At 39.0% G+C, this 14,328-nt stretch overlaps 1 protein-coding gene across 1 annotated transcript in view; it reads right to left on the bottom strand.

The window, feature by feature from the left end:
* Positions 1-14,328, bottom strand: part of NT5E (5'-nucleotidase ecto) — a 133,980-nt gene that overhangs the window by 70,757 nt on the left and 48,895 nt on the right. Inside the window, exon 3 of the mRNA XM_075202720.1 lies at positions 1,798-2,020. Within this exon, the coding sequence (XP_075058821.1) occupies positions 1,798-2,020 (223 nt within the window). The remainder of the gene's footprint in view (positions 1-1,797; positions 2,021-14,328) is intronic.

Here is a 14,328-nt window from a genome sequence, read left to right as displayed (position 1 = left end):
CTATCAGTCACTAGTCCGTGTAAAGTGTATTTAAGATTGAAATTAAAAGCAATTGATCAGCAAACTATTGTAGCTGGCTATTCTCTACAGGACTGCTTTACAATAATGACAAGATTCTATTATGTCCCTTATTCACCATGAACACTATTTTATGAGCAGAGTACCGCAGTTAACCTCCTCCCTACACTCTGCCTGTTTTAAAAAGGCCCTTGAGAGAATGAGGGCAGAATATATATACAAAAGATGGCGATCCAATACATCCAAGTTTGGCGAGAAAGTCACAACTCTGTTTCACTCGAATCCCCAATGTCGATTTAGTTGGATTTCAAGGAATGCGAACCGCTCATTTCTATTAGTTATACAATCCTATTCTGCACATATTCATATAAAACAGACACAAAAACAAAAGAGCTCATTTAGAGTTGGACACCTTTGTGCCCTGAACATTAGCAGGAAAGGGCGCACGTGTGAAAAACTGCATTGGACCACATGCAGAACATGCAGCTAGTCTGCAAGACTAGCACATGTGCCAGGTTTACCCCAGTAGCAATAAATGTAGCATAGGGAATGCAAAGAGATGTGGCTAGACAGTGGTAGTTTAAATGTAAAAGTCATATTGCCCTATTTGTACACAATATAATAATGTAATGAAGTGTTATTTACATACGGAATATGGTGGTGTCAGTATTAATAAATGTGAAAGTAGCATTTACCATATAAAATATAGTTAAATGCAACCACAAAAATACTGAGTAAATTAGATGGATTACAAAAGTCTGATATTTTGCTCTTTAACAATCTATTCATGCCCCGTCAAAATAGAAAGGTCAAGTAAGTAAGGCAAATAGACAGCAGCGACTTCTGATAATATAGCAGTCACACAAATGATTTAAGTAGTATCAGCTAGAGGGGTGAATCTGCAAACATCATAACAAAAGTGGCGAGCTCATACTTACCAACTTCTTACACTTCTCCTCTGGGAGGTGAAGTGTGAAGCTGGCAGGGGAGGGGGCGGGGTGAATTGCATAATTTTGGCTCCACCCCTGCAACACAATGACCTAAAAGGGTCATTTTGCCGTGGGGGGGCAGGGCTAAAACGGCTCGATTCACTGTGAATCGAGACATTGAGGCTACCATCCTGCCTACTTCTCTAGGAAGTGGCTAGGTTGGGCAGGTTGCGGGAGACTGACCTGCTTTCCCTGGAGTCCGGGAGACCTACCCAGAACTCGGGAGTCTCTCAAACACTCCGGGACAGCGGGCAAGTACAGGCTAGCTTGTACTGCTGATAATCATTGTGTCTTGTTGCTCCAACCTTCTACCTGCAACAGATAACTCCTCCTGACAGATGTATATGGGGCAAGGTCATGTTGCAGTTACGTGAACTTGCTGTACTTGGCCTACGGTCAACGACCTCTTCCCTCCCCCATTCTACATCTCCAATGGCAAAGTGTCTGAAGTGTAAGATGCAAAAAAATCTGTATTCAGGCATATGTATTTTTGGTGCATATGCACAGTATAGAAGTGTGTATTTTATTAAAATATACAGACTTACATACAACTCCAAAGTGAATAGATAGTGCATTTACTATACAAGCTGTTAATTTGACTTGGTCATGACAAAGACAATATAATCAAAAAGCAGCCCACAAAAGCATCAAAAATAGTTCTAATTAAAGTATTAAGTGGTAGAAATAGCAAAAAAAATTCATATATTATGCATAATATTATGATTGTAATACAATCATATCAAGACATGAATAGGTTTAATTGTTGCAGACAATAAAATATAAAATTCACCTGAATCAGATAATACTGGAGTTTCTTTTGAGGTGTATCCAACTATTGCAATTTGTTCACCATTAACATTCAAGATTTTAAATGGTTCAAAATATCCAGTAATGTTAGCTGCAATGTGTTCATCCGGTTTAATATTTGCACTCAGAATAGGAAATTTTACTTTCATGAGGAATGGGTCTAGAAGTCCAGAAACCCCATTGTCAAATTCATGATTTCCCAATGCCTAAAACAAAGAAATGCATTGTTATTAGAGGTATTTGTTTTAATCAGGTCTGCTTTAAAATAAACATAATACAATTAGGAATATGACTGGATCTTCTGAATGCCTCCTATAGGTTATCTGGTCTAAGAGACACTTGACAGTAAATTAATTCCATCTTTTATGTTTTCTTTGTACTCATGTAGGACCTGAGTCACTAAGGAATGTATCTGCTGGTTTTGTGCGCATCATTCACAACAATCACGCTGCGCATGCTTGGAACCGTACGATATGCAACAGAATGCAGCCACATCCAAGTCACTTCCGAGCGTAAAGGACACTTACTACAGCCTACAATTTAGGGGAGTGAATGGGGTGGGGAATAGGTGGATTCACATAGGCAATGTACAGTAATGGCGTTCCCGTGTAGCCACATTCAAGTCAAAGTCAGGCGCACACAGAAGTACGCTGGTTTTCTGCTGTATTTCTTGCGCCAACTATGGGACTAGTTTAAGGTCCGAATAATAGTGTTGATAGAGTATGTGTGCAAAAAACAGGCGTTTTCAATCATGAGCAACTGTAAAAATATACAGTAGACATTAAGGACAGCCTAATAAATGTTTTTCCAAAGAAAGACTAAAAATACCCCAATTTTTTTTTGGAACTTTCCATTTATAATCATATATGACTTATTGACAGGTAACAATTGCTTAATAATGTGCGTTCTTTTGAGATTGTATATTCCACATTAGGTATTGTACGTATTCTGCAGTATCTGACATAGTAGAGCACAGTGAATTATCTTTAGATCATCGACATTTATTTATATAGCACCAGCAGATTCTGTAGCGCTTTACAATTGTGAGCAAACAGTAATCAAACAATACTGGGTAAAACATACAGGGAGGTAAGAGGGCCCTGCTCGCATGCTTACAATCTATGGTATAATGGCTTGATACACAAGGGTAAGTGCTACATCATACTGCATATTTGTCCAGCTAGAATGCAAAGGTTAAAAATTATTTAGTGGGCTGTATGTTCAGTCACACAACTATGTCAGAGGATTGTTGTCTTGTGTTGGCTGTGTAGAGGGAGGTAACAGGGTAACCTAGGGAGATTTAGAGGGTGGTTGAGGAATATTATAAGATTGCCTCAAGAGGTGGGTTTTCAGAGAATGCTTGAAGGTTTGAAGACCAGAGGAAAGTCTTATTGTGCAAGGAAGTGAATTCCACAAAGTGGGTGCAGCCCGAAAAAAAGTAAAAAAAAAAAAAGTCCTGTAACCAAGAATAGGAGTATGTGATGAGAGTGGAAGAGACGCAGATCTTGTATAGAACGGAGGTGTCCAGTTGGGAGATATTTTAAAACAAGTGAGGAGATGTGTATGTTGGTGCAATTTTGTTGATGGCCTTGTAGGTTAGTAGAAGAATTTTATATTGGATTAGTTGAAAAACAGGCAGCCAATGTAGAGACAGAGTGACACAGCAGAGGAAGAACGATATGCAAGGAAAATCAATCTAGTTGCTGCATGCAAAATAGATTGTTGGGGCTAGAGTCTGATTTTGGAAGACCAGTAAGGAGGGAATTGCAATTGTCGATGCAGGAACAAATGAAAGTTTTTGCAGTGTCTTATGAGAGATATGTACATATTCTGGAAAGGTTTTTCAGAAATATGCAGCATGATGTAAATATAGAGTTGATGTGGGGAACAAAGGATAGTTGTGAATCAATGATTACACCTAGGGAGCGAGCTTGTGGGGTGGGATTTATGGTCATGTTGTCAACAGAAATAGAAGTGTCAGACAAGACGCTTCTACTGGTGGGCAGGATTAGTAATTCTGCTTTTGAAAGATTGAGCGAGTTGGCGAGAGGACATCCAAGACGAAATGGCAGAAAAACAGTCAGTAACGCGAGACAACACAGATTGTGAGAGATCAGGAGAGGATAGATAAATTTGTGTATCATCCACATAGAGAGGATACTGAAATTCAAAGGAGCTTATTAGTTTTCCAAGAGAAGTGGTGTAGATAGAGAAAGGCAGAGGACACAGGACGGAGCCTTGTGTTAAGCCAACTGATGAAGGAAGCAAAGTGGAGGTTGTTCCAGAGAAACTAACACTGAAAGAGCTATTAGATGGTTAGGATGAGAACTAGGATAGGACAGTGTCTTGTAGATCTGTTCCTTGTTGACTTTGGTAGCTAGCAGAGTCCATGTCGATGTGGTTTAAAACAAACGCATGATGTGCTCAGTATGCATGCCTTAATGACTCAACCCGTAAACATGAAAATGTACAGCAATATTTTGTTCTAGGAATTTTCCTAGTCTACAAAGGTGGACCCAAGTCTAACTGCAGCCTTTTTTTGACAGAATCACTGTTTATCTCTCTCCCATAATCCCGCTATTGTACCCCAATGCCTTCCTAACAGTCAAAATTATAGGAGATAATCACTAGTTAACAGCCTGTGGTTTATTGATTAAAGCAGATGGTGTATCTGACAATAGAGGTTAAATGGCCTGTTCCGGAGGTCTGAAAATATGGCCAGGAAAAGAAGGGGTGGTAACAACTTTCTGTTTGCTCAAAGCATGTATGGGGGAATAGCATATGGATTTTCTGGTGCTTTGCACAAGTAAGCAAATAAATGATTAGTAGAGAAAGATGTACCATGGATTGTGTTTCATAGATATCATTTGCACTATTCAAAATGTTTCATAACCATATTACTAACACTAAGCGGGCAATTATTGTTTAGCTATTTTTTTTTCTTATCACTGCTACCACCCTCCTACTTCTATTCTCTCACTTTGCCTGCTCTATACTCAGAGAGGGACAGAGAAGGGTTAGATCGCCGTGGAGGCTGGTATTCGATTCCAAAACTCGCGAGATCCGACTATGTCACGATGACGTTTTGCCTCGTTTTGGAATCCGAATAGGTGCGAGAGTACTGAGCAGACTCGGCTCGGTACCCCAAGGTTCAGGTGGGTTCGGTTTTAAGGAAACTGAGCCCGTCCATCTCTATTGAGAACAAAAATAGAGCACTACCAGTTGGCTCAATCCATCTGCTGCAATCCTGGAAGCAGGGATGCAATGCGCTGTATTTGCTACACATTTTATCACACAGCTTTACAATACAAGGCAGACTACTACATCAATTTTCTCTCTGGAGTCAGGCAATTCTATTAATTCAACCAGGGAAGCTCAACTCTCAGAACATGTGTACTTTTATTGTTATCACTTTTATTTTAAGTACTGCTCTAAGCTTTATAACACTGTCGGTGTGACCCGCTCTGCAGGCTCCCTGATCTGATAACTTATCAAATAATCAAACTCAGTTAAACCATAAAGCACATCTATTTTTGCAGGAAACCGCTCCCAACTACATTTACCTATCACAAACCACACTCTACACCCTTGTGGCTTGGAAGTTGACTGTAAGGGGACACACAGCATTCCAGCTTAAATTTTGCTCTCACCTATCCCTTAGGTTACACATTTAATTGCTCATTTCACAAGACAGGCACAAACTCCCACCATTCTCATCTGCCATCAATTACTTTTAAAGTTGATAGAACGGCTATGATTTTATTACCCAATTACGCACACTCTGCGCTCTGATATCTAAAAGAGTTAACACTTCTACACTGGTATTTAAAGGGTTAAAACAGCAAAGCAATCTAAACAGGTGATGAATTTGTTTAAAGAATTAAGGACAGCACTTATTAAATTTTAGGTTTAATATACGTAAAAAGGTACAATGTTTAAAGATTATAAAAATAAAAAAAGGTGACAAATGTACAGAAAGACATATCAAAATAAAGGACAAAAGTTTAGAGTATAAACTTAAATATGAGTTATATAATCTGCAACAAGGGAAATTGGCTTTTTCCACCTTTCCCCTTCTACTGGGATGTGGTCTCCAGGGAAGGCCTGTGACAATTTTACAACCACAATTTGCATCTTCCCCGTTTAATACCCAATGCTAACATGGAACATATTCTTTGGAAGTGTCACAGACCTAATTTTAGAATTTATAAATCCAATCTAAATTTATAAATCTACAGATTCCAAACAGAGATAGGTCAAGTGTCCTCTCATTCCCTGCGTGACAGACAGCTTTATTCAACTTATGCAATTCCCTTCATGATAATGTTTATGACTATGTGGTGATCACTAATTATATTGATTGTAAGGGGTATTTTGGATATAGAGTTCTATTTGCCTATATAAAAAATAGCAAGCCATCATGTGCTCATAGAGCCAATGTCTCCTGGTGACCTCCTGCTAGGTCGGTTCCTTAAAGTCTCTTTAGGTGCCAGGATATAGCTCACCCCATGAAGCTGTTCAGCTCCCCCTAAAGGTGACAAGGTTATCTTGTAATTCTTGTCTGCAGGGTCACACTGAGTTAGGTCATTAACCCTGTGAAAGCAGCATTGCTTTTAAGTCATTTGCATTACACCCTAGCTTACTAAATGGATTCATTTGATATATAGTATTTACAATGTACTTCCTTATGATTATGCATTATTCACCACAGTCATCTTATGGGTTAATCCCTATAACCAATTCCTCCATTTTCACTACACACTGTATTTAAACATTGTGCTTTTTATTTTATAATTTATATTTTTAATCTGTAAAATTATACAAAGGGCAAAATATGTTTTTTCATGTAGCCTTGATAAAGGCTTTTATAAACTATCTGTAGCATCACATTTATGGCTTTAAATGCTTTATAATGTACTTTTCACATCAGTGTATTTCTTAAACAGGAGTTTGTTTACCCCACCATTAGACTCTAGAGCAGTGGAAAGTTTTTATGATTTAACATAGGAGAAAATAAACTACTTTTTGGTGTAAGCCAAAATTAATAAATGAGCCACAAGTGGAACAGGAAAAGACCGTTCATGGCATAAGATCCCCACGGAAGTTTAGTCACACAAGTCTGTCATCATATAATGAAAGAAAAGGTGTCCCCGCATCTTCCATTACTTGCTCTGCCATCAAAAAGTCAACAGCGATTAAAAGGAGTCCAAGTAATTGACTAGATTAAAATAGATTGTGCCAAGAGGACAAATATATCCTCTCAGCTCTCATTTTATTTACATACATGTGTATGGAGGACCCCAAGGGGTAAATGTATCAAACCTTATAAAATGGAAAGGTGTTGCCCATAACAACTAGATTCTAGCTATCATTTTTTAGAACGCACCAGATCAGAGGGCAACCCAGTACACCTCAGAAGCCATATGGCTGACCTTCTAACCCTATTAAGGGTCGCAAATCACCTTTAATTACAGTAATAAGTTTTAAAAATATAGTTACGCCAAAGAATTGGGCACACATCTAATAACAGCAAGCATTTTAAAAAAGTGTTCCAAGCTATAACAAACAAAGCTGGAGACAATAAAGCAGGAAGAAGCTGTGGGCCTCATGAGTCCCTACGGCTGCCTGTTGCCCATCACTGTAGATAAATAACTAACTTTTCACCCCCAAGTGTCTATTTGAAATAAAAGTCCTAGGAGTATATTTGCTAAACGGCGGGTTTGAAAAAAATGGAGGTGTTGCCTATAGCAACCAATCAGATTCTAGTTATCATTTATTTAGTGCATTCTACAGAATGACAGCTAGAATCTGATTGGTTGCTATAGGCAACATCTCCACTTTTTTAAATCCGCAGTTTAGTAAATCTAGCCCCTAGTCTATAAAGGGACAAAAAGCTCAAAAACTTTCTGTGCCTAATTCCATAGGAAAAGAATAAAAGGAGGTAATTAACATAAATCACTGTGGACGGCTATAAGAATAAACTTGGCATTTACCATTTCCATGGGATTGCTTTCTTCAGGCTGTTATTAACCATTTATACTTCTTCACAACATCATGAACCACCATGGCAACCACAGTCACGTAGCACATGATGTAGTGAGCAGAGAACTTTTGGAACACCCTACTGAGCAGAGAGCCTGCGTGACCAGCAGATGTACTTTACACCCTCCAGAGAGGGCAGCTAAGAATAATGACAGATGTATGTTAAAAAAATAAAACACACTTAAAAACTTGCTATAAAAATAAATAAAAAACAAATTCTGTGATTGCAGCTGTAATTGTGCCCAACATGGAAGAATGTATATACTAATCATTTTGTGATTAACAAAGAGTTGTGTCTGCCACCTCTTTGCTAGCCCAGTTATATTTGACCACCCTTATGTCACACTACAACCTTAGTGATATCGTCTCTTGCAACTAGTCCACTACTGCCTCCCCCCTTCTGCTCCATAATTTAATAAAAGACTTATGAACTGAATCTCAGGAATCAGAGGAATGATGACCAACTGTTACTTTACTAATAATTAACCAAGTCCCTTGCCACTAGTCCACTCCCCCACCTTCTGCTCCATGATTTACAGAGAAGGGGGACCTGTGCAGTCCTCCTTATTTCGTCCACTTGTATACACCATAAACAGGTATTACCCATTTACTTTTATTCACAAGACTAAACTTTCGCACAATTAAGCTTATTTCTAAGAGCAAAGGTATTCGATAATCACTCTTTTACAAGCAAGTGTTTATCTAATGGCAGAAACCCAAAGTCCTCATTTAACAAGGTATGAGGTGGAAAATAACCTGGAGGACTGAACAAAGCATGGCACTTTCTTACTAATCAGCAGAGCCTGAGACAAAGTTTACTTAGATAAGACATAATTACACATGAAGTGTATTCTCATGATTCACCTTAGACACATCCCAGCTGCACAAATAAATATACTTTAATAACTTATATGTAAACAGTTTACATATAATGAGCATAATTAATGTAGTTCACATACAAAGAATACATAAACCAGTGCATGTTTGGCCTTAACAGAGGTGATTAAAGCCATAAATGTGATGCTAAGATGGCAAACATTTTCTGCAGACACTACGTGTGAAGGATTTTCCTATATGCCTTTAATCGGCTCAATATTCCACGGAAAGCCATATACACAGTTTTGTGGCACATTTGGTGGGCCATCTGAACGACTAATTGCCTTGACACACAACAGAGTACTCTGGCTGTTTCCGGTTAGTCTTCCACAGTGCCAAAGCCAGCACCTCCTTCAGCAACCACCTTCCAATACCGCATTCCTAATCCCCCTAAATTTGATGGTGAAATTGTGTAGGGAATTTTTGAACCAATGCGCTATTCCAGGGAACATCCCTTCAGAGAAAGCAAATGTCACTAATATTATATCTCTCCTATCTGGACAAGCTCTTGCCTGGGTCTCCCTCCCCCCCTTCCCCCTCATGGGAAACGGAATGATTCTTTATTACATAAATTGAACTAATTTTCTGAACATCTTTAAGAAGATTTTCGATTAACTGAGTGTCTAACGCTGATTCTGGAATATTGTGCCTGCGTCAGGGCACTCAACCCTTGTGCCAATATGTGATTGAATTTAAGACCATGACCTCCAATGGAACGTAGAGACCCTGAATGCAGCTTTCTGGCAGGGGATATCTGACGGGATCAAGTTGGAGCTGGTTCTTGAAAGAACTTATTTCTCTGTGCAATAAGTTAAACCTTCACTTTAGATAACAAAGAAAAGGAACAGTCTCACCACTCTACTGTACAATTAGCCCTCCAGTTCAAATGCCAAATGAACTTCTTCCTTCCCAGTATCATTGTTTCTCCTAGCCACCGAGTTTCTCCCACACTGAATTTGGGAAAGCGCCACCTTGTGGGCATGTATAACCATTGTATCCTAGAGACTAATGTCATTGCAGAATACGTCCAGGAAAATTTGAAGCGGGGCTTCATCTGTAAATCTTCATCACCTGCAGGTGCTAGCTTTTTTGTTAAAAAGAAGGACTGTAGTCTTCGTCTCTGCATTGACTAGTCTCCTCTAGAAAACTTCATCCCTGTGGCTTTTTCTCTAGCAAATTATCCTGCTGAGAAGAATTATGGGATAGGAGATAAATATCTCTTAGCCATTAAATTAGCCCTTGCTGAGTGGAAACACCTCCTGGAGGGAGCTCAGTTCCCAGTGACTATTTACACCGACCACAAGATTCTACTGTATTTACAATCCACACAGAGCTTAAATCCTTGCCTGGCAAGGTGGTCACTGTTTTTCTTTCACTTTAATCTTGTTCTTACATACCATCTGGGCTCTAAAAACTGTGCTGACCGTCTAAGTACCAGTTCCTGGCTTGTTGACTTTCCCTCTTGGATTTCTTTCTGTACCGCACTGAACGCCTCTGTACTAGTTCCCAGCCGGTTTGACATGTCCTTGGCTTCTCCCTTTCTGCTGAAATATTCTTCACTACAGTGTAACGCCTAGTGGCAGTCCAGGGGACTGTGATCTGTGAGTTCCCGCCAACTAAGCCCATCTTACCTTGCGGCGGTTTTTGGTGAAACCCTGGGAGCTCGTTAGACTTTGCACCCCTGGTCAGCCAGTGCCAATCTAGGTTAAGACTTGGAATCCATCTTCCTTGGAATGTTCATTACACCATCAAAGTGCAGCCACTATTATTACAATGTGTTTAAACACAAGTTATTTTAAAGGAGAATCCAAAAGAAGTAATTCTTCTATTCACTAGAAACCTTATTGTCAGACATTGTAACAGATTAGAAGGTCTAACCACCAGTTCTTAATTGTCAACCTTTATGCCCTGAATCAAGGTCAAACTGCTTTCTATTCAAAAATGTTAGAGCTCGTTGAACCCCTGCTTGAGTGCATCAGCATAATGGGAGGTAATCTCAATTGGATGCTTAACCCCATCCATAATATATAAAATAGGGTTCAGACACCCGGATATAAAATAGGGTTCAGACACCCGGATAAAAAACACCATCAGGTAAGACACCATTCATGGACACCAGTTGGCAGATGCCTGTAGACTCTTGCACCCTAATGATAATGATTACAGATTTTATTCGCAACTGCATTGTGTCTATTCTAGACACTATAGACTATTTTTGTCAGCCACAGGAATTTATACCTCTTAGAGGGGGCTGAGAACTTCGTCTGATCACACTCCCACTTTTGTTACAAAACTGTAGACTCAATGAATGTTTACTACAAGAAACCTATTGTAAAACACAATTTGAGTACTCCATTAAGGAATAACAATGATACTTAAGACATTTCAAAAATTTCTGTCTGGGAGGCTCACAAATGTGTGATTAGAGGTAAATGCATCCAGGTAGGGGGCTTTCCTGAAAGGCATCAGCACTGCTACACAAAATAAAATTTAGAAACAAACAAGACCTCCCTTTCCATAGATCCCTATACTGAACTGGTGGAGATTGGCATTGAACACTTAAATAAATAAAATTAAAAACAAACAAAAAAAAAACATATCGTAATGCTATAACCACTTCTTTCAATGGGGTTACAAACTGGGTAAAATGCTGAACAACGAGCACAGAGGATTACCTCTATATCCAATCTATAAAGGATCATCATTGTGACCATTTGTATAGCGCCACTAATTCCACAGCGCTGTACAAAGAACTCACTCTCAAAGATGATAAAAAATATATAATTTAAAAAACAGGGAAAAGGGGGGCAATAGCCGTTACATTCTGGTCTTATTAGTCTAGACGTACTCTAGTCTACATCATTGCTAGTTGTACATCTCAGTTTGGAGGGCAGGGCAAACAGGGGGAGATGGCCATCTATATGCAATCAATTGATTTCACTTCTGTAGAAGATAGAGATTTCCTAGAACAGCCTTTTACACATCAGGAACTGAAACAAATATCATCTTCATCCTCTGGTAAAAGTCCAGGAGCTGATGGCTTTGCCAACCCTTATTACAGAGCTTGTTCCAATACTTCTCTAGATGTTAAATGTCGTTTCAGATAAGAGAATTCTCTAGACAATCCCTAGAAGCGCACATTGAAATTATTCCTAAAGAGGGGAAGGATCCCTCCCTGTGTCGCATTTATAGGCACATCTCAGTCTTGCAATTAACTTGGCATAGAGCTTTACATCTAACTACTTAAAAAAATTCTCCCCAAGATAATACATGATAATCAAATTGGTCGTGTTGTCACGTGCTTTATGTCAAATGACAAACCCAGAGTTTTCAATCTGATCCAAATTATATTATTTTACAGATCGATATCCCATCTATGATTTTGTTGACCATTGCCGAGAAGGCCATCAATAGAGTTGATTGGGATCCAAACATTCTCCAAAGAAATGTGGCTAACTATTCAAAATCTATAGCTTTGAACCTTACCACATTTCCCGATAGTTGAAGGTCTAAGGCATGGGTTCTGCTTTCTGTGGCATCCGTCCCATCTTAAATATATAGGGATTCGGTTAACTAGAAATCTTTCTCAGCTATTTCAGTTAAATTCTGAACCTGTACTAGCCACTCTGGTATGCCAATTCTTGCAAGCTGTTCTCAAACGTTTATCATGGAGGAGAGTCAATGTGGTAAAAATGAATACACTTATGTGACTACCCCCCCATATGTGGGGATTTCCTGTGTTCTACAAAAAATACATTAATATGCTACCTAGGATTCTTTATATTATGCAGACATTACCAATACATAGTCATCCTTGATGGCTCCAAAAAGTACATGGAGTGATTAAACAATTAATTTTGGGTAAGAAGCCTCCTTGGATAAAATTGGATATTCTATATAGGTGTAAACATTTGGGAGGTCTCCAGCTTCCTCGCATATCTAGCTACTACCAAGCTATAATGCTAAATAAAATTCTAGAATGGACTAGAGTTAAATACAGCAAACATGGGTTTCTATAGAATAACAATTTCTTAAACTACCCTCCAAGATTACACCATGGTTACGGACACTACCTCTTCCAGGAAATGAGGAAGGTGAAATTGTGGATGAGAGATTGGAGGTAAAGAGAACTATTATATTTTGTCTATGGTTTCTCTTCTCACCTCTTTAGCAAATCCCAAATTTTCTCCAGGAACTTCCTTACCAACAAACACTCCATGTCTGATCTCAGGCAGGCGTCCTCTGAGAGGGTCTAGTGGTGAACTCAAAAGGGGTCTGCCCTTTTACAGAAATTCAATCAAAGTGGGAGTTACCCAACACAGAGTTTTGGAAACATTTGCAGATTTGCCACTTTCTGACCTCATTAGCCAAGCTTAGGCACTGTAGAAGAGTGGAGGAAAGTTTTCCAAAATACACATGCTTGTTTAATTAGTTTATCAGTCGGGGAGACCAGAGGGCCAAACTTTTAGCCCACTGGTACAGAAACTAAAGTCTGCTTAACAGAATGTACCTGGGGGCCTTCAGTGATTGCTGGGACAATCCAAAAGGATGTTTAATACACACCTGTTCCGTAGACTTTCCACAGTTTAAAATAATTTTAGTGATTCTGACTACCTCTATTCAGAATAATTTTATATTTGAAGTGCCCATGGACCCAAGTTTTTGGCTTCTGAACTTAAAATTCCCATTAGTAAATACAAGAAATCACTGATTGAGTCACCTAACCAATGCCGCAAAGGCTGTAATTCCAGTACCCAAAACCCCATCACTTGGTTTGCCCAGATGCACTACTATATGACCATGGATGACCTAATTACGTCTGCAAATGGCAAATCTGAATTCATAGCCACATTGCTTCAATGGTTAGAATCCAAATATACAGATCACTAAAAAGGATATAGGTTTGAGACAGGTGCCAGGCATTAAGTCCTTGATTTTTGGTTGCTCAAAGAGTAGACCAATAGCCTCTCCTATTCCTACATATAAGTACAGAAACACTTGGGCTCACCCTCTGGTTGTTGCTTTTAATCTACATCCCAATGGTCCTGCCAAATCCCCATCCTGCCTCTTGCCTTTTACTCTCTCCACATTAGCTAACTTTGTTCCCACATGTTCTATAATTCATCTTTTATTGTGATGCTCTGGAAAGCTTATGGAAGAATGCTGCTATTTATTATCCTTTTTTCCTTTGCATACTTTCTATAAAAAGAGTTTTAACAAAAAAAAAAAAAGTTGTGCTACGGATTGTTCATAGTTTATGAATACCTTATAATGGACTTCTCACATCAGTGTCTTTTACAGCAGCATTAGTCTCTGGAGCAGTGTAAAATAGTTTGTGGGGTGACAAATTGCGCTTCACCATCCGGAAGTCTGATGGACGAATCTGGTTTTGGAGGATGCTTTCCACCCTGAATGTATACTGCCAATTGTAATGTTTGGTGGGGGAGGAATAATGATCTGGATGTTTCTCATGGTCCAGACTGGTCCTCTACGTTCCACTGAAAGGATATCTTAAAACCACAGCATAAATGTATATTCTAGAGATTTATGCCTATTTAATAAGTTCAATAAACAATCTGAGGTCAGGGGCAGAAGT

The sequence above is a fragment of the Mixophyes fleayi genome, chromosome 3 (genome assembly GCF_038048845.1).
Source record: "Mixophyes fleayi isolate aMixFle1 chromosome 3, aMixFle1.hap1, whole genome shotgun sequence".
Lineage (NCBI taxonomy): Eukaryota > Metazoa > Chordata > Amphibia > Anura > Limnodynastidae > Mixophyes > Mixophyes fleayi.
This window is presented reverse-complemented; position numbering and strand designations above follow the sequence as displayed.